We start from the raw sequence: 22,150 nt of genomic DNA, 5'->3' as shown, positions 1-22,150 counted from the left end.
TTTAAAATAGATGGATAGCAGAAAAGGGAGAATAATATCGGACGGAGAGATGAATAATAACGGAGAATATATAAATTTTCGAGAATACATCCGACAAGCCTGGTCTTTCGTCAATAAAACCGTCTTAGCAATTCATTATTTTTAAAATGAAGTTATTATTAACATAAAAAAAATGAATGAAATGGAATAATTAAATACTAATATTGATAAAATAAAATCTTCTTTCAGTGTAGGTTGGAGAACAAATTTTACAGGGAAAGTAAATGTAGGTGTAAGTAGGTATGACTAATTCTATTAATGTAAATCAAGTGAGCGTCTATAAATGTGTGAATTGTAGGAAAGGGATTTACCTTATTTGACATCAGATTGAAGCGATCGCTGCATCCTGGTTTTCAATATTCGGTATGACTTAATCTAGAATGGGAAATGTAAATATGTCTCTAAATGAAAATTAAGGAATAATATAGTAATAATAAATTCATTGATGATTGCATTTCCGTAAGAGATCCATAAAGGTACGTCCGGGTAGTTAGAGGAGCTAATTTGCAGCAATTTCTAGGGTTTTCATCAATTGTGAGAAATAAGCGTTCGAAGTCCCTGAACTCCTTTTGGCTGGTAATTTGCAGTAATTCTTAACGTTTTTGTCAATTCGGAGAAATAAATATTTGAAGCTTTTGAACTCCTTGTGGCTGGTTATTAAACCCAATTAGAACCAAAATCTGCTAATGCCCTTCTAAATCTATGTGAAAAGGCGTCGTTAATTCAAATTTTCCTTTGCCAGCATTCAATTCTTAGCACGAAACTTCACGTAAAATACGACGATCTATCTTTGCTTATATATCGCACTATTTCGCGCTTTTTGTTTTATTTCTTGTATCTCAGTTTAAAAAAAATCCTTCGTTGAATTTTCTTAAAAATTTTTCTTCTTTTTTTTTTTTTTTTCTTAAAACTTTTGCTTTTTCGACTGACAGTTTTTCAAAATCTTTTTTTTCAATATTTTTTTTTTTTTTTTTCATGAAAATTCTTGCTATGCTTCCATGTTTCAACAAAACAAATCTCAACAAGTGTAAATTACTAACAGGTAATTTCCACAATCACACCAACGCATACAAAAAAAAAAAAAAAAAAAAAAAAAAAAAAAAAAAAATGCTTATATCTTTTATTCCCATCCCTACCAAATGTCCTTTGCGTGAAATATTGATAAATTTTTAGTTTCACAGTCTTCCAACTTGTACATACAATTGCCAATTCTTTCTAAAACTTTAGCTCTAACTCCTACCGGACCTAACTTTGCATTAACATGTTTAATGAAATTGCTTTGTTGGAAATTCCTTCTCGTTACAATCTGCCCTTCTTTGAATATTCTATTCTTACTTCTTAAATTGTATGAATGTACATTTTTCTCATAAGCCTTCTTCAATTTCTCTACTACCATTTTCCTAAATTCTACGAACCTATCTCCTCTGTCCAACTCCGGTGGTCCGTCCATACAATTAAGTGTCTTCATTATCCTATAGTCCTCACCATGTGTAACCATATTTTGGCCAAAGACCACATAATATGGAGACATGCCAATTGACTGATGTACCGTATTTCGCAGTGAACTGTTAATGCTACTAATATAATAATCCCATTCTCTTTGATCGGATCGAATATACGATCTCAATGCCTCATTAATACAACGATTGACGCGCTCACTGGCATTCGCTTGTGGGGAATGAAGAGCCGTGTAGATATGTTTGGTTCCGTATTTCTTTAAGAATTCGTTAAAAACTTTACATTTGAATTGGCTACCGTTATCTGATACTATAGACTCCGGGACCCCAAAGCAGTGGAAAATGTCATCTAGTAGGAAGGTTATAATGTCCTTAGCGCAGAATTTTTTCATCGGTTTTAAAAACGTGAATTTCGAAAAATGGTCTAAAACTATACAAACTCCTATGTTACCCTTCTTGCTCCGAGGAAAGGGACCTATTAAATCAATATAAAATTTTTGGAATGGTCTTTCGGACTCTGACATTTTTCCCATTAATGGTCTCAAATTCTGATTGGGTACTTTAGCCGTCTTGCAACTCTCACAATCTGCGATAAATTCTTTTACATCTAACACCATCCTCGGCCAATAAAAAAATCGCCGGATCCTATCTAGGGTTTTTGCTATACCTGGATGGGCAGATGTTGGTGGGTTATGACACGAAATTATTACCTCCTTCCTAAGTGGTTCTGGTACTAAGAGCTTCCATTGTGTAACTTTATCGAAATTGGCTCTAAAATAAATATATTTGTCTTCTATATAATAATCTGGTGAATTAGACTTCATCAATTCGTCGCGGAGCGACTTGTAACCCGCGGAGTCAAACGCGTCTGACTCTAAATCGATGGCTGGAAGGGAATCAGTTTCTACTACCGCTATGTCCTCATTCGGAAAGCCTCTAGATAACGCATCTGGCACCACATTTTCTCTTCCACGCCTATGTTCTATATCAAAGTCATATCCCTGTAGCTTCAACGCCCACCTTGCTAATCTTCCGTTGAGGTCCTTCTGGTGCATTAACCATTTGAGGCTTGCGTGGTCAGTCACTACTGTAAATGGGTGTCCTTCAATATAAATCCTAAATTTCTTTATAGCTAAGACTACTGCTAAGCATTCTAGTTCCGTGACTGTGTAATTTCGTTGCGCTCGGTTCAACTTTTTTGACATGTACGCAATCGGCTTTTCTGCCCCAGTTTCATCTGCTTGAGCCAGTACTGCTCCTACTCCAACACTACTAGCATCGCACTGGACAATAAATTTCTTATTATAGTCAGGGTGAATTAAAACGGGGGCTGTGGCTAACATACGCTTTAACGTATTGAATGAGTCCTGCGCGACTGAGTCCCAATTGAAGGATTTCTTTTTCGTCTGTAGCTCTGTTAAAGGGTTTGACACGGTGGCGAAATCAGAAATAAAACGCCTATACCAACCCGCCATGCCGAGGAATTGACGCAGTTGTCGAACATTTTTGGGAACGGGATAATCAATGATAGCCTTAACTTTCTCTTCGTCAGTCATAATCGCTCCATTTCCTACGATATAACCCAAATAATTTACCCGCTTCAAACCAAAGTTGCTCTTCTTGATATTTATCGTCAATCCAGCTTTTCTCAGTAACTTAGCTACTTCTAGGAGGTGGAAAATATGCTCCTCGAAAGACCTTGACATAACCAACAAGTCGTCTAAATATACGAACACATGGTCTTTTAAATCATACGTAATGACTTTATCCATGAGCCTGCATAACGTTTGTGGGGAATTGCATAACCCAAATGGCATCCGGCAAAATTGGTATAAAGGACGATTTGGTACGGAAAATGCCGTCTTGGGTCGGGATTCTTCTGACAAATTGACTTGCCAAAATGCATCCTTCAAGTCAATTTTGGAGATTATATGTACGGAGGGTAGACGTGATAGTATGCCATCTATGCTTGGCATAGGGTATGCATCTTTTTCTGTTACCTCATTCAGCCTTCTGGAATCTAGACAAAACCTAACTTTTCCTGGCTTCACTATCAGAACCCCAGGCGAAGACCAAGGGGACTGATCTGCTTCCTCGATAACACCTAACGCAAGCATTCTATCCAATTCCTCACATAACAATTTTTCTCGAGCGGGAGATATTGGATAAAATTTTTGTTTGATAGGTTTCGCGTTTCCTGTCTCAATCACATGCTCTATCAAATCTGTTTTACCTAAACCCTCCTTATCTGATGAAGGAAATAATGAAATTACTGCCTTGAGTTGCTGTTCCTGTCTTGAATTGAGCGGATATGAGTCGTTGTCCTTTTCGTCGATTTCGGATATCTCTGATGTATTTTCGATTATTTTTAGTCCAAATATTTTCCAAAAATCAACTCCACATATCACATCCTGACCCAATTCTGGGATAATCAAAACCTTCAGTGATCTTGTTTGTGCTCCAAACCCCATATTTACTAGTATAGTGCCCACTACTCGTTGTTTCTGGCCATCGGCAGTTTTCACCAATCCATAAAATTTATCAATCTCCCCTGTCCTTTCAGTAGCAATATCCCTAGCCAAATTGTTACCGATACATGTTATAGTGGCACCGCTATCCAATAAGGCTAGGAAAGTTTTTCCATATATAGTTATGTTCACGTAAGGCCTAGTGTCATTATCTTTAAAAGTTACAGAAGCAATACAATGTTTTCCTAGTTCTTTTCGTTTCCTCCAAAATGTATTCATTCTCGTCGCTGATCTAATCTTACGTCTGGATACTTTTTGGATGCCCCAGTAGTTATTTCGTATCCTTTTCCATTCGTGGTGGAATAAATTGTAAACATCCGGTTTAAAGGTCACATCATGGTTTGTTTGGCTGTCAAGGGTATTTAATTCCGACTTGTTTTTGGATGTGCGCTCTTTCCCTGACGCACATCCCTTTTTGAGTTTAAAGACTTCTGCCTAGCTATACAATTGGAGCAGTTAGGTTTATACGTGTCTAACTGCCCACAGCCGTAGCAAAATATTCGGCGAGGTGCAAGACAATCTTGGTATCTATGTCCGAAGTCCTCGCAATTCCAGCACTTAATTTCAGTTGCATCTATTATATCCACCTCAACTTCCGACGCGGATTCCTCCGAGAGTAAGTCTATCTCAGCGACCTCTCTACGAGAAACAACACCACTACGTGCTGGCCATTGTTTAATCTCTTCTTTAAATTTTTCATGCTTTCGAACTTCAGCCCGTAGAACAGCAATGTTCGGGATATTTATGTGAAGTAGTTCATATCGAAGCTCATTCTTCAAATTTCTGACGACCATTTCCACAAATTCCTGGTCGCTCAGTGGAACTTGCAAACGGTCACTCATTCTGGTTATAACATCAAGGTAGTCTTCAAATTTTTCTTCAGGCTTTTGTTTTCGTCGCCTTATATCATCCTTTATGTCACTGTCTGTGCTGTTGTCCCTAAATTGTCTTTTAAGCGCCTCACACAAATCCTGCCAGTCAAACAACCCCTGGTTCTGGCGATGAAAACGCCAAAACCACTGCTTAGCTTTTCCATCAAATAAAATATGTGCATGTTGGCACAATAAATCAAAATCTCTATTAAGATGGGACGTCGTTAAAGTCCTTATTCTGTATATAAAATCTTCTATAGGAACATCTCCTGAACATCCTTTAAATGTCACGCGCCAATTATTTATCAGCGTAGCTATTTTCTCAGAAGAAACAGAAGTATTTACCACACTATGACTTCCTCGCATTTCCGGTTCCCCATGCTGGACGGGTTCTGATTCTCTTTGATTTACATTCAAATTGATTTCAGATATCGCATTACGTAACTCTGTATTGATGGTAGTTCTCATTTCCTGACGAAACTCTAACAGCGAATTCCTAACAAAATTTAACACATCACATGCCTCGGCTGATTGGTATGACGGTGGGTCAAGAACCTCTCCCGAATTTTGTACGGCACATGTCCCATCTCTGCGCGCCTGTGACCGCGTTCTAACCCCGATTCTCTCCTCATCTACCGGATTATTGTTTCCGCCATTGGCCGAATTAGCAGGATTAATCCCAGGACTTCGAAACATTTCTTTCTTTTAATTTGAATTACCCAGAAAAATATTAAAACGCAATTAAATTTCTTTTTGTTTACCTGTACTCCTCAAAAAAATTATGATTTATGTGTTATGACTACTCAACAAGGCCTTCGGATATATTCTCTACACCGTTTCAACTTTTAAATTCTAACATCTCTCAGTCCAATATAAAATTAATATAAAATATATAAATGCTATGAAGTACATGTACAAGTAAATTCCAAGAATAAATGATCTTTAAAATATTATTCTCGCACATTAAACACAAATAATAAGATATCTCTATTGTGATGGTCGAAATCAAATTATCTCATAGTTTCAAACTTCCAATCGCAAACAATAGATATCTATATTTAGTTTTGTCTATTAGAATTGGTTTAAAGCGGCTGATAACCAAAGCCGATTTAACATTCCAAACTCCAAATTCACAATACTAGGACCCATCATTCTTTATTTCCCAAGTATTTCTGGTCAAGGTGGAATATGACAGGATTCATCGATGATGAGCCCCACGTTGGGCGCCAAAAATTATGTAACGAAATCGCCATTTCTTCCACTTCCGGCCTTGCTCAGGGAAATTTGGGGAGGATCTTTTATGGCCGATTACATAACTTTAAAATAGATGGATAGCAGAAAAGGGAGAATAATATCGGACGGAGAGATGAATAATAACGGAGAATATATAAATTTTCGAGAATACATCCGACAAGCCTGGTCTTTCGTCAATAAAACCGTCTTAGCAATTCATTATTTTTAAAATGAAGTTATTATTAACATAAAAAAAATGAATGAAATGGAATAATTAAATACTAATATTGATAAAATAAAATCTTCTTTCAGTGTAGGTTGGAGAACAAATTTTACAGGGAAAGTAAATGTAGGTGTAAGTAGGTATGACTAATTCTATTAATGTAAATCAAGTGAGCGTCTATAAATGTGTGAATTGTAGGAAAGGGATTTACCTTATTTGACATCAGATTGAAGCGATCGCTGCATCCTGGTTTTCAATATTCGGTATGACTTAATCTAGAATGGGAAATGTAAATATGTCTCTAAATGAAAATTAAGGAATAATATAGTAATAATAAATTCATTGATGATTGCATTTCCGTAAGAGATCCATAAAGGTACGTCCGGGTAGTTAGAGGAGCTAATTTGCAGCAATTTCTAGGGTTTTCATCAATTGTGAGAAATAAGCGTTCGAAGTCCCTGAACTCCTTTTGGCTGGTAATTTGCAGTAATTCTTAACGTTTTTGTCAATTCGGAGAAATAAATATTTGAAGCTTTTGAACTCCTTGTGGCTGGTTATTAAACCCAATTAGAACCAAAATCTGCTAATGCCCTTCTAAATCTATGTGAAAAGGCGTCGTTAATTCAAATTTTCCTTTGCCAGCATTCAATTCTTAGCACGAAACTTCACGTAAAATACGACGATCTATCTTTGCTTATATATCGCACTATTTCGCGCTTTTTGTTTTATTTCTTGTATCTCAGTTTAAAAAAAATCCTTCGTTGAATTTTCTTAAAAATTTTTCTTCTTTTTTTTTTTTTTTTCTTAAAACTTTTGCTTTTTCGACTGACAGTTTTTCAAAATCTTTTTTTTCAATATTTTTTTTTTTTTTTTTCATGAAAATTCTTGCTATGCTTCCATGTTTCAACAAAACAAATCTCAACAAGTGTAAATTACTAACAGGTAATTTCCACATATATTATCCCTGCCAACATTTTTTGAATTTGGGGACTCTTTTGAGAATCCCCACTACGTCGAAAACAATCATATACGACATCAAAAACTCGTCGGAAAAGCGCCGTCACTATTGAGAAGTTGTACCACGCCAAGTTACTACAAAAATGTTTCGCATGAGTGCAATTATTAGGTGCCTTTATAGATCAATTTAGAACGACGCCAATAAGGGACCCTCCAAACAATCAGAAAAAGTGCATTTTAAGATAGTTGTAAAAGAATCATTGTGGTCGAGTAAAACACGTTTGTTTAGATATTTATTAATTTGATTAAACATTTACAAATTCTTAAAAATATAACATTTATACCACTATCACATTACATTTAACATAATTTTTGGCATTAATGATGATGTTGAGTTACAAGTAACGAGTTAGATGTTGCTGCGTCTATCAACCAGTGTTTTTATTCCATGGAGGCAGCGTGTCTGTAAAATATCTGAAAAACAATCACTTTATTCCATTTGGAAAATCACCAAATTGTTCACCAATATACCTTTCACAATTTTAAGCGTATAATCTATGTTTTCAGAACTTTATTTTCGTTTTTATTTAATTAAAATATAACAAGCTGGTTGCGCTTGGCGTTTCACAAAAAAATGGCTTTTTTAACAGTAGGGATGGCAAATTACTTGCATGTACTTTTTGATGTACCTTTTCATGATGGTTGAAGTGACATTTACGAGTCTGTGGTAACGATGAGGTTGAAATGGAACTTTGAAATGCTGGCAGGGATTGGATTAATGTCGGATATATCCCATTTCTGCTTTTGTATGTTACCCTATCATGGATATTGCTGTGTATCCAGAACAATATTGGAGTAGTAGTTTCGACGCAAGCAATTTGCCAGTATTATCGACTACAGCGTACGATGTACAATTTTCTGTTTTGAAAAAAAAAAAATTAATAATAACAACAATAAATAAATTTTGTTTTACCCGTTTTCGAAAAGTTGAAATTATTTCCGTGTAGGCTAATACCATACATTGAGAAAATGCTTGAAATAATGTGATGTATAGTATTGGATTAATATCGGATATATCCCATTTCTGCTTTTGTATGTTACCCCATCATGGATATTGCTGTGTATCCAGAGCAGACTGAATTTTAAAATTTTGTTTATTTTCTATTCTATCAGAATGAAGTAAGTCAATTTTCTTTGTTCTTTTTTAAAAAGTTGTGAATTTTTTTACATCCTTTTAAACTTTATCTACTTTGCCTGGTATCCATTTTTTGCAACAAATGTCTGTGTTTAGCAGAAGAAAGCAGCTGTTTTACAAAACTGTTTTCTAAGAATTCTTTTGGAGCTTTAAATAAAATAAATTCCAAGATTTAATAAAATATTCTATTAATTTAGAGTCAATCGGTCTCCTTATCAATTCATATTGAATGGCACATCAAATACTTATGTATGCGTACATATATTGATGACTGTGTTGTCATAGGAACATGAACACACGATCTCTGATTACTTTAGGGAAAGAAAGCTAAGCTTTGACACGAGATTGAATTTTTTTGTATACTTTTCCACTGATAATGAGCATTTTGTTTTCTTTCGATGATCCCTATCGTACTTTTCATATTGGGAGTGAAGAAGAAATGTGGGCCGAATGTTATAAATAAAACTACGATTTGCCGATTTCTAACAGTTAAGAAAAAACATCCGTGGCGAGAAGTAAGTTGAAAAGTGAATTTATTTCGATTTAGAATATAAAATAATTAGATGATATTTCTCAAAGTGTAAACCCATGTGTGATGATGTTAAAGGACATTTGAGAAAAAAACCATATTCTTTTTGTACGAAAAATCTTTCTATATTTATCAAAGTGAGTGTGCGTTTGGAAATGTGAATTATAAAACTTTATAGAAAAAATAATAAGTTCTTATATTACAATGTATTTGAAGGTGCTACTTTTACAAATTTCTTATCAATTCGAAAAAGTATAAAACGATTTCTAGAGTCCAATAATTGTATAACCACAAATCATCTCCGATTTCCATTTAACTTCAGTGATAGGCTTGCTTTCCTTTAGTATTGAATATCGGTTTAGTAATGGTCTAAAATAAAAATATTATTCGGCTATCCACAACATGTGCTACACGGGTATCAGCTGTATATAAATGTGGCCGGAAACCAGTGAATTTATAAATTTTCAATGGATTTATTGAATTGCATGAAAAGGCAGTTATTATGTTCGTTCGGTTAATTTCGAAGTTATTTTTTCAAAATTAATCAAAATTATAATTATTAATAAAACTATTCTTGTTAATTTTTGACAAAATCTAGATGGAAAAGAAAGTATGCATCAATTGAGCTAAAATATTGTCTGTAAATCGGAATATTTTAATGAACTTAACGCATAAGTTTCAAGACGAAAGCCGAACATAGTATCGGCCTTTATTGGACAAATTAATCACAATAAATGACTATCGTGAATTGGGGAGTCGTCAATTTATCAACAATCAGCCTGGAGATTGGCCTTGATAACAGGCTATGGATAACCCATTCAAATATTGCATTACTAAACAAACATGCCTAATATGTACACACAAAAAAATTTTTTTCTGATTCAATCACGAAATTAATTGATCCAATTAATTTTTTAATTGAAATGTCTTCAATCACAGAATTGATAGTATCAATTAAAAAATTAATTGACAGTCAATTAAAAAATTAATTGATCCAATTAAATATTTAATTGATACTATTAATTTGTGTGATTGATTTTTATTTGAATTAAAAAATTTGTTGAATCAATTAAATTTTTAACTGAATATTTTTTAAAACTCAATTAAGATTTTAATTGGAAAAATTTTCGTGAAATTTTTTTCTGTGTAGTTATTTAAAATAAAGACAATATTTTTGTTCACTGAATAAGGAAAGATTTGTCCTAATGATTTGTGGAAGTAGACTTTATAACATGTATCGTCCTTTGCGCAGTTTATAAAACAATTTGTAAAAAATGTTTCTAAACTTTCTAACAAGCCAATAACATATTGCATCAACAGGGTATAGTAGACTTGTTATACCCTTCACCACAGGATGGGTGGTATATTAACTTAATCATTCCGTTTGTAACACATCGAAATATTCTTCTAGTTAAGACCCCATAAAATATATATTCTGGGTCGTGGTGAAATTCTGAGTCGATCTAGCCACGTCCGTCCGTCCATCTGTTGAAATCACGCTAACTTCCGAACGAAACAAGGTATCGACTTGAAACTTGGTCACAAGTAGTTGTTATTGATGTAGATCGGATGGTATTGCAAAAGGGCCATATCGGTTCACTTTTACGTATAGCCTCCATACAAACGGACCCCCAGATTTGGCTTTCGGAGCCTCTAAGAGAAGCATATTTCATCCGATCTGGCTGAAATTTGGTAATTGTATTAGAATATGGTCTCTAACAAACATGGAAAAATTGGTCCATATCGACCCATAATTATATATAGCCCCCATAAAAACCGAACCCCAGATTTGGCTTGCGGAACCTCAAAGAGAGGCAAATTTCATCCGATCCGCCTGAAATTTGGTACATGGTGTTGGTATATGGTCTCTAACAACCGTGCAAAAATTGGTCCACATCGGTCCATAATTATATATAGCCCCCATATAAACCGATCCCCAGATTTGGCTTGCGGAGCCTCTAAGAGAACCAAATTTCATTCGATCCGGCTGAAATCTGGAACATGGTGTTGGTATATGGTCCCCAACAACCATGCAAAAATTGGTCCATATCGGTCCATAAATATATATAGCCCTTATACAAACCGATCCCCAGATTTGACCTCCGGAGTCTCTTGAAGGAGCAAAATTTGAAATTTGTTACATTTCGCTAGTATATGACCGATAACAACCATGCCAAAATTGACCCGTATCGATTTATATTATTTATAGCCCCCAAATAAATCTATCCTCAATCACAGAAAAATCACGATTGCCACTCGAGCCAAAAATAATCTATCAAAATTTTATTGCAGTAGAAAATTTTGTCAAAATTTTATATTTTTATAGAATATTTTGTCAACATTTTATTTCTTTCGGAAATTTTGTCAAAATATAATTTCTATAGAAAATTTTGTCAAAAATTTATTTCTATAGAAAATTTTGTCAAAATTTTATTTCTATAGAAAATTTTATTTCTATAGAAAATTTTGTCAAAATTTTATTTCTATAGAAAATTTTGTCAAAATGTTATTTCTATAGAAAGTTTATGAAGCATTTCATAGTTGGAGAGGAATATTTTGCAAAATCGTCCAAAACATCAAGAATTCTACCAATCTACCAAACAGTAAAAATCTGTCATTTTTGGTAGACTCGTGTTCATAATTGTATATAGCCCCTGGGATGTTAAGAGTTTAATAACACTCTCGATTTTAATAATGCTCATGTTTTCAGACACTTCGGTAAGGTTAATTAATTATAAAATTATTCGTAAGTCAGGATATTTTTCGTGAGTAACGATATTTTTCGTGAGTTACGGTATTTTTCGTGAGTCACGACGTTTTCATGCGTGGGTACAAATGTTCTTTTCGTGAGTGTGCGTGAGTAAACTATTACTCACGTGCACACCTCTACTTGCCATCGGCCGCAACCCAAGCAGTTCAATTGTGGATGACCGTCTTTAGTAAAAGTTTCTACGCAATCCATGATGGAGGGTACATAAGATTACTTGTGTAGACTGTATGTATGAATAAAATTTTATATCAAAAAATTACAAAAAAAAATTGTCCGATGCGAAATTCGAGCCTGTGTCTTTATAGCTTTTGTTTGCCATTAAACATTTACATTTCTGATTATAAATTTCCAACCATAATGTTTTCAAATCATGAACGCTGGGTGTTGTTTTGACAACGCATGGCGTCATTTTGTTGTTGTCAGATTGATACCGTCTGTTCTCCATTTGACATCACAAGTGTGTTGATTCACTTTCATGAACGTTTCGTTCTGAAACGCGCGCGCCGTTCATGATTTTTTCTATGGTATCTTCAAGAAGAAGCTAACTTCGCGATTTAAAGATAAAATCAATGGTTGCTTCCACCACATCTTCGTCGGCAGGGATACAAAAGTCGAAAATCATTATTTTTTTTTTTTTTGTAGAGAAAATTAAAAAGTCGAAGTGGACATTTCGTCAAAACCGACTAATATATGAATTTCATCGAAATTAGATTCCCTGGTACCACAATTATTATCGATTTTGAACCAATTTGTCATCTGGTAGCGATGAGAGCTACAGTCTGCACGGAGAATCGTGTAAACGAAAGCGTTTCAGGAGGCAGCTGGCCTATAGAGACAAGATCGGCGATATCCCAGCTCCGAATCCTTTCATGAAAGCGTTTCAGGAGGCAGCTGGCCTATAGAGACAAGGTCGCGATGTCCTAGATCCGATATGCTGTCTCTCTCGCTTCTGAGGAATCCAGGATGTTTGTCTAACATGCGGTCAATCGGCTCACATCAAGAGACATTTTTGTTTATATTAATCCATAAAGTTATATTAGGTTTAGTTAGGTATAGTGTCACCCCGGTATTTCAGGTTCACTTGGACTATTCAATCCATTATGATACCACAATGGTGATCTGCTCTCTTATCACTGGGTTCTGCCCGATTCTATGTTTAGCTCAATGACAAGGGACCTCTTAGGGATGCTTTGAAACACTTAGGGATGCTTTGAGACACTCTGAAATTTCAACAGCATTACTGATTATACCCTTAATCCACCGCTGAAATATGTTTTTGGTGTTTGGTCGAAACTGGGATTGAACCATTGACCCTTTGTATGCAAGGCGGACATCAGCGTTGCCAATTTAGCTTTTTCCCGCTAGATTTGGCTTTTTTTGAAGACGTCTAGCGGGAAAAAAAATGCATTTAGCTTTTAGCTTTTTTTCTGGCTTTTTTCATGACCCTTTTAGCTATTTTTGGCTTTTTTATTTTCGACATGTTCCTATTGAAATATGGATAAAACTTCGTTTTTATCTAAGTCTTGCTGCCAGAATAAGGGTTTCCACACATTTCAAAGCTCAATTGAAGCCTTAATAATTATTCCAGCCATTATGCGGGCATTTTTGCAGCAAATACACCTTATTGTAAAGTTTTTTCCTCTTATTCATAAAAATTATCGTAAACTTTAAATCTACTATTACCATACAAATTCCTTATATAAACTGTCAGTAAATTATTAGGAATAATAGCATTTGACTCGTTTATCCTTTTTATCTTATTATAATACGTATTCTAAAGTTATTATAATATTGCTACATTAAAATAGTAGATGTGAATTGCTTTGTACACTGAAAAAATATTGTCGTGAGGCCAAAGATTTCATGTCATTAAAATACTAGTTTTTTGGCTAGTTTTTTGGACAAATCTAGCGGTTTTTAGTGAAACAATTCTGGCAACGCTGGCGGACATGCTGACTATAGCACCACGGTGGCCCGAAGAAGTTGTTTTGGGGTTTTTCTACAGATCGGGTAAAGTTTGCCTATATCGGACCATGTGTTGATATAGCCCCAAGGTTTGACTAATGACGGTTTAAACCGATTTGAATGAACTTTTGAATGGAGTATTTTTGTTTTTAGGTGGTACTATGTTCGAGTTTAGCCGTTTAAATCGAAAATAAATCTGTAAAAGCAGAATACAATCTTTTCGACAATTTTATAATATCTTAATTTGGGAATGGCCCAAAGCAACAATTGAAAAATTAATTTAAAGAAAACTAATTGTGAAAAACTGGCTATTTTAATAGCGGCCTAAAGACTCAAATGGTATACCGGTGATGACTCCCATTTAAGGTTGAATTACACACCATGCGTCAATCCGTGCGTTGATGGAAGGGTTGATTTTTTTCTGTTTGCGGCAGACTACTCGAGCTTTTGATTTCAAAGAGAAATTTCAACTCTTCAATCATCGCACGCATTCAACGCATGGCATGTAATTCTACCTTTAGGTACCGAACTGTGTAAAATGTTTCAGTTAAATTTAGCGTGTACTTGTCGTAATTCGTTAAATTTTTGTCGCCACTCTTTTATTCTTGCGCATTACTATCCGATGTTCCTTTATGGCATTTTATTTTATTTGAATTTAAAAAATACACCACTAATTTTAAACGAGAATCTCACTGACGCGATTTATAGCGCACATTGTATATTATTGAGGGGTTGATATATGTATATACATAAATTTCTTACAATGTTAATACTTTTTTTCTATCAATTTGTATTCCTTGAGGGCATTGATTGATTATTATTAAATAAAATTAAAAATTACATACAAAATTAATTTGCCAATTTTCATTGGAAAATTATACGAACAGACCTAATAACCCCCACACGGTTGTAGTTTTAAGATGTAATCTAAAAGCGCCAAAGAAATGCGTCACTGTCAAATATATTCGCCTTGGCTGAAAACAGCTGATCACCACATTGTTTTTGGGGCGAGAAAAAAAACAGCAGCACATGGAACAATAAGCGGAGGAAAAAAAATAAAAACACGCTTACAAAAATTTACAAGAATCACGGAAATTTCCATAGCAGCAGCAATTGGTCTGTAGGTAATTTAAGTATCATTAGATATTATTACAAATTTCTTTATTCAATTGAAGGGGAATGAACTGCGACCTGAAATACAAATCGTTTAATGAAGTAGAATTTTTTTTAGCATAAATCTACGGCAACGACAAAATAATCTAATAACACACGCACACACACATACACAGCTTATTTTCCTGGTTAAAGTTGGTTGGAGACGGCGCAAATGTCAACGAATATGGCGAAAGAGTATAAAATGAAAACAATGTGGATGTCGGGCTCTCTTTTACATTTAGAACCTCGAAGTGTGAGGACTTTGCCTTCACTAGCATCTGCCGCTTGTCTATCGAACGAAACCAAAAACGTTTTCCCCCCCAAAGACACATACCAACCAACCAACAACATAGAATCCATTCGTGGTTACCCAAGGTAGTGGAGAATATTTCAAAAATTGTGAATTAAAAAATATTTAATTTTTTTTTGGAATTATGTTAAATTTAATATCAAAATCCGCTTGTGTATGAATTAAACAATTAACATCCGTTTTGAAGAGTCACTTTAAATTGGAATCTCAATGCTTTAGTGCGAAAGAAAGGCATGCAAATTTATTAAGCAGTTACATAAAATTATCTGTTCTATAAAAAAAAAAGTTGAGAAAAAAAAAAGAAAATTTAAAAGCAAAATATAAAAATAAGGCAAAGAGGAAAATAGTGTGTGGTGTATGTGTGTGCGTGCGTGTGTGTTCCCTCAATATGTAGCAGTCTGGTCGGCAAATGAAAAAGAAAAAAAAAACAAACGACAACATCGACGCATACATGGTGGTCACTTTGAGAAAAATCAATTTTAATTTCAAATAAGTTTTATTTATTAATACAAAATATTGAAAAGAGAATAATCACTCAAAAAAAGTTAATCATTCATTCCTTTAGCTTGCCAAAAATCACCATCACAATATCAACGACGACAATACACAGCAGCAATTAGCGGCAGCAACAACTACAGCGGCAGCAGTACCATCAACAGTCTAATACAAACAATAAATTAATTTTTATCGGCCAATCATCCATCCTCTTACTGTATATTAACAAATCAATCCATACAAAATGCCACAAACAGTAACAAATGGTCACTCCAACGGCTGCAGTGTTAATGGCAATGGTACACAATATGACATGGAAGATGGCCAATCATTCTTATTCACTTCCGAATCGGTTGGCGAAGGACATCCAGGTAAGTGTCTAGTAAGATAGGACTCAGTACTAAAAATTTTGGAAATTTAGATTTTTCTAATATACTGCAGATTTAGTTATCGATTGGTTCATGGCCAGATGTGGGAATCTGATGCAGTGAATTTCTTTGCATCGAAAGAAAAATCCAAGTTCGAATTGAAATTAAATTTTTGATTGTGCAACCTAAGGACTTTTGTAAATTAAGTAGGAAAGAATGGAAACTCGATTTGGAAAATGTCCTTTTCATATGTAATATTTTGTCTGGGAAATATTTTGTTGACCCTTCGACTTTTTCTAAGTTTGTCAATGTTTTGGATTTCATAATAATATTGTAAATTTCTTTAATCGGAGGAAGTTCTGAAAAAGCATTCGAATTAACGGCGATTTTAATGAAGCTTCCTTGGGCTTTTTTTCTGAAGCATTCTAATAGTTAGGTTAGGTTAGGTGGCAGCCCAATGTATCAGGCTCGCTTAGACTATTCAGTCCATTGTGATACCACATTGGTGAACTTCTCCCTTATCACTGAGTGCTGCCCGATTCCATGTTAAGCTCATGGACAAGGGACCTCCTTTTTATAGCCGAGTCCGAACGGCGTTCCAAATTGCACTGAAACCACTTAGAGAAGCTTTGAAACCCTTAGAAATGTCACCAGCATTACTGAGGTGGGATAATCCACCGCTGAAAAACTTTTTGGTGTTCGGTCGAAGCAGGAATCGAACCCCCGACCTTGTGTATGCAAGGCGGGCATGCTAACCATTGCACCACGGTGGCTCCTAATAGTGTAAATTACTTAAATCGGAAGATAATTCCACTTAGCAATTGTATTAAGTCAGCTAGCCCACAGAGATTTTTTTGAACTAAATATCAGGGATTGCTATTTTGTGAACTGTGTTCCCATGTTCATATTGAGTCAGATTTTTGAAGAAATAATTACTACAAATTTTTTGTTGGCACACATAGAATTTTGCAACTGGATTTAAAAAACCATGTTCAATTAAAAGCTATTAACTTATTAATAATACGTTTAATTCACAAAAATACCAGCATCATTATATTTTTGATTTGATCAATTCATTTTTGATTTGTTAATATCAATTGCTTCAGACAATTTCACTAAAAAAAATCATTGAATTGATTTCGTAACTGAAACAAAAAAAAGTTCTCTGTTTAATATTAACTAACAGGCCAATTTCCCAAAAATGTTTAATTATAGAATTTTGAATGAAGCAATGTCAGTTTTCAATTTTTCTATTAGTCTATTAGAAATAAAAACATAATTTGTAGCACAGTTAGATTAGGTTAGGTGGCAGCCCGATGTATCAGGCTCACTTAGACTATTCAGTCCATTGTGATACCACAGTGAGTGCTGCCCGATTCCATGTTAAGCTCAATGATAAGGGAACTCCTTTTTATAGTCCGAACGGCGTTCCACTTTGCAGTGAAACCACTTAGAGAAGCTTTGAAACCCTCAGAAATGTCACCAGCATTACTGAGGTGGGATAATCCACCGCTGAAAAACTTTTTGGTGTTTGGTCGAAGCAGGAATCGAACCCACGACCTTGTGTATGCAAGGCGGGCATGCTAACCATTGCACCACGGTGGCTCCCTTTTAGCAAAGTTTTACTTTCATTCTTATATTGCCGCCGTTTTCATTGACTGGTGCCATACGCTACCAGAAAGAGCCACTGCGAAGAATTTTGATTGGTTTTCAGACTGAAATTATGGGTTCATGTTTCACCTCTTGCCACATATCTGTTACGTAAAGGTATTGTAATGAGAATAAAAAAAAAATTCGACTCTTGGACTTACTCCAAATTTGAAATAGTCGGCTTATTCAAAAGTCAATATTTCTTTCATTTTTGTCTTTTTCCAAATTTAAAAACTTTCTTCAAATTTTGCGACCATTACAAAGATGACCTGATGTCGGGACTTTCGACTTTTTGGATTAGTTAACAACATGAAAATAATCACTATCAATTTGGTCACTATCAATTTGACTAGATTTCGAATGTTTTTTGCTTAAATCTATAAAAAAAGCTTCCTAAGTATGGTTTGAATTTTACACGCCTCCCTTTGCGACAGATGCATTGAAATTATTCTTCAGTTAAAATCGAGCCTATTTAAGTACAGCTCCTTTTAATCAGCTACCCACATTTCTCTTCCTTTACGAGTCAAATTTCGACAAGTTTCTTTTCCACACACAATTTTAATATACATATAGTTGAATTTATTGATTTCTCTTATACCTTATTCACATTACACTTCCAAAATCCACTTTCGAGCCTAATGTGTATGAGGTATTATGATTTTAACATCAACCTTTTCAATTTACTTTATGAATTTTTCTGTAAAAATATCGCCAAAAAGTGCCGAATTTTTTTTAAATGCTTTTAATATAATCAAGATTCGGGTTAGAATTTCTTTCAATTGTATAATTTTCTTCTAATTGAAAAGCACTGTTTAATGATCATAACTAATTCAAAAAATTAGTTTAATATAATCTGTTTCTAATGTCATATCCATTTTGGGTATTTTTTAAAACTTATTTATATCTATTTAAACTAATTATTGTAAAAAAAACAGTCAGTATTTATTACCCCTTTATTTAACAAGTCTTATTTTGCAACTAAGATAATGTTTTTTTTAACATATCGTAAAAGGAACAGGTTAAGCTTAAAGATCTCGATTAAATCTTGTTTGGGGTAGTAATGTTTTTGTTTTTATTTATTTATACTTACAGACTACTTATAATTACAAATATATTAAATCTAGTGTATTAACAAATTTAGAGATCTTGTCAAAGATTTCAATATCCTGATGATTCGGGATGATTTTCAATTTAATGCGCGAGTAATTCTCTCATGTGAACCATAAAGCGGTATATCAAAATATTACGCAAAGCCATTAAGGAAACCCCTTAAGTGTATTTATTCAAATAATTTCGGGCAGAAATAATACGAGAAATTAGTTTATAAATGAATAATAAAAACAAATTGGGATGCTGGGTTTTTAAATGTATTCGAATATATGTTACGCTCCATTTTACATTCATAAGTGATGGCAAATGTCATGCTTACACTTGAAGCTTTTTGCAAGATTTTACGATCTTATAGATTGCGTAGAAGAAATCATCTCCCATATCAAGTAGAAGCAAATATTACCCATATCAAATGCAAGTCACTTGCTTTGTGTCACATTTCAAGCTTATCGCATAAAAAATGAAATTTATATATAATTTTTTAAATATCAATACCATTGACATTGTATCCAAAAAATGTATATACCAAATTGTATGCATAGAGTTTATTTTGTGTGAAATTTTAATTTTTTTTTAACATAAAGTGTGTTAAACAATCTGATAGGCAAGGCTGATTCGATCAGTATATAGATTTTGTTATAGGACCAATATGCTGGCTCTGGCCAACTAAGATAGCTCACATCATGTATAGATAATTTGTTAATATCATAGGCGATTTAAGCATAGGACAATTATTATAAACGCTGGCCAAACTCCTCGTTAGGAAAACGGAATTTTTGAGTAATTTTGTAAAAATTATCTATAATTTGTATCCAATATCAAGTGACATGCCTTTCGGTCTTTGCTATAACAATGAGGTCCTCTATAATTGAGAAGAATTAGAAAAGGGTTCCATTCTTAATAATTTTCATTTGTTTTTCATTTGTTATATACAGCAAAAAGAAATATTCATATGTGCTAACGTATAACAAAAAATAAAAAAATTAGGTATTTCAAAAAGCATTTGTGTAAATTTCAAATATTTGTATTGCAAAAAAAAAGTATACCAGGTTTTTTTTCTCCTTTTTATTTATTTTGTTTTATTCGAACTGTTATGAGTTTTGTATCAATGCAAACACATTTCTCATGGGGAATGATCTTTGGTTCTCAGAATGAAAGACTAATGTTGCTCTAGCTCTACATTCATTCGGGAAAGCCCTCCCAAGATGATCTATCTTTCAATTTGTATCTTTTTCATGATTTCCTATAGTCCCCTGTTCTGAAGAACTGCCTGCTCTTGGTAGCTAGACTGTTGGTTGAGAGTAAATTTCACGAATAAATACAGCGATGGAAGAGTATGTGTGTTCTCTTTTTATGTTGTATTTCAAACTAAAATGGCGTTTGGTATTTATTTCTTCCTTGCTTTTGTGTGTTTTCTGTGTTTGCTCGTTAGAATATTGTGGTTCTATTTTCTTATACCTTTTGCGTTTGCTTTTTATTTTTGTTTTTTTTTTTTTTTTCGCCAACCTCCGTCTTTTCCATCCCAGAATTAATGGATGGTTTCTAATGTGTTGTTAGGTTTTAGTTGTTACATATGTTTATTAAGAATACGACGACTGGGATTTTACTGTTGATTTTACTTGTTAATGTTGCCGGACATTGAAGTTAAGGAATACCATTTACACATGTACCAACAGAAACAACCTGTGTGGCGCATTTGTGTGTCTATTATATGTGGTATACATTGTCTCAATTCAAAACATATTGACCATTGTTCAATTTTCCATTCTTTTGGGTTTTAAGAAAATTGCTATTATTTTCGACGTATTGACACAAAATTGATATTAAAGATATCATAGGAATGACCGAAGATAATTTATTTGAGAGTAACTTATTCTATTTTTCCATATACTGTACACTTTCTAATCCACAATGGCTACAGAAGGTGTCAATGCATTTGTTCTGAACTATTTTCAGAGGAAATGGAACATAAATCTCGGTAATCTCTCGGAAATGAAAATCTGTAGGTCAGGATATTACAAGTTAGGGCATATGTTTGCAACACCCCGAAGGAGACGCGACAAAGCTCTCAGGGACATGTCCAGAGAAAAATATTTTAGCAATCAAAGTGGCTTGGGACGCATTTTTAGTCATATCACGATTGATTAAGTTGACATTTGTACTTGTACTATTTGAGTAAAATAAATACCGATGTACCCCCACGACACATTTGTAGCCTTTTCAACTTTCTTTAAGTTCAATATGAAATTTAATTAAAATATGTACTTTTGTCAAAATCAGTCAATTGAAACATTTCTCTTAAATCAAATAGAAAATTTTATTTTTGAAATCCAGTGTGGATGATTGTTTATGCAGAGAATATAAAATGCAACTGTAATAGTTACGACTTGAGATAGATCCCGATAAGACTTCGGTTCCAAACTTCATGAAATTTAGTATTACTAAGTTTCAGAGAATATAAATGCAACTGTGATAGTTACGTCTTGAGATAGATCCCGATAAGACTTTGGTTCCAAACTTCATGAAATTTAGTATTATGTACTAAGTTTTTGCATTTCTGTGTGTATCAACCAATATGACCATTTTAGTATTTTTGCAATTAAATTTATATTCGAAATCACTTTTAGAAGATTTCTAGCCTAATGTGAATGAGCTATTACTATTATTAATTTAGTATTTTAACATTATTCAATACAAACAATTTCAAAGTACTTGATAGAGTAATAAGTTTGTGTACTTGTACATATGTAACATTCAAAAGGAGCGCTTTGATCCCAAAACAAAGTATCCCAATTTTCTGAATAGCATATTTAGTGATTTATATCTGCCTTCGTTATATAAGGTCAATTTTTTTCATATTTAAAAGGCCTTTAATCCTGTGAAATATCAATTGAAATAACAAATATAGCAAACATTTTCTATTAAGCCTGACGAAAAATTAGTTTGTTGGAATATAGTCGGATAATATGACAACATATACAAAATTCTAGATTTATCATTAAACAAGTATATACAGCAAGAAGTTCGGCCAGGCCGAATCTTAAATACCTCCACCAAGAATCACATATAACAGTTACCTTTGAAAACTCTTCGTCGTATCGTGTCACAATGTATAGAATCATAATCTATAGAAATTATTAAATAACGCCTTGATTTGAAATCTAAAATCTATAGGTTTGGATATTTTACTTTCAGTTTCAAGCAACTTTCATGATCAGTACGCCTTTTATACCCTCAAGAAGTGAAATCGGTCTATATGGAGGCCTTACCAAATGGAGCGATAAAAACTTAATC

At 33.9% G+C, this 22,150-nt stretch overlaps 1 protein-coding gene across 4 annotated transcripts in view; it reads left to right on the top strand.

Moving 5' to 3' along the window:
* Window positions 1-8,900: 8,900 nt before the first annotated feature.
* The window catches only part of Sam-S (S-adenosylmethionine Synthetase), a 30,082-nt gene continuing 16,832 nt past the window's right edge, over window positions 8,901-22,150 (top strand). For 2 of the 4 annotated variants that reach the window (XM_075296820.1, XM_075296817.1), the window contains exons 1-2: window positions 15,145-15,298; window positions 15,799-16,099. In XM_075296820.1, coding sequence (XP_075152935.1) covers window positions 15,973-16,099 — 127 coding nt within the window. In that variant the 5' untranslated portion in view covers window positions 15,145-15,298; window positions 15,799-15,972. Of the gene's footprint in view, window positions 9,020-14,750; window positions 14,893-15,144; window positions 15,299-15,798; window positions 16,100-22,150 lie in introns of those variants that run through there. The other 2 variants (XM_075296819.1, XM_075296818.1) reach the window with 2 other exon arrangements.

Source organism: Haematobia irritans, chromosome 2 (genome assembly GCF_050003625.1).
Source record: "Haematobia irritans isolate KBUSLIRL chromosome 2, ASM5000362v1, whole genome shotgun sequence".
Classification (NCBI taxonomy): Eukaryota; Metazoa; Arthropoda; class Insecta; order Diptera; family Muscidae; genus Haematobia; species Haematobia irritans.
Note: the sequence above shows the minus strand (reverse complement) of the source record. Positions and strands in the feature narration are given on the sequence as shown.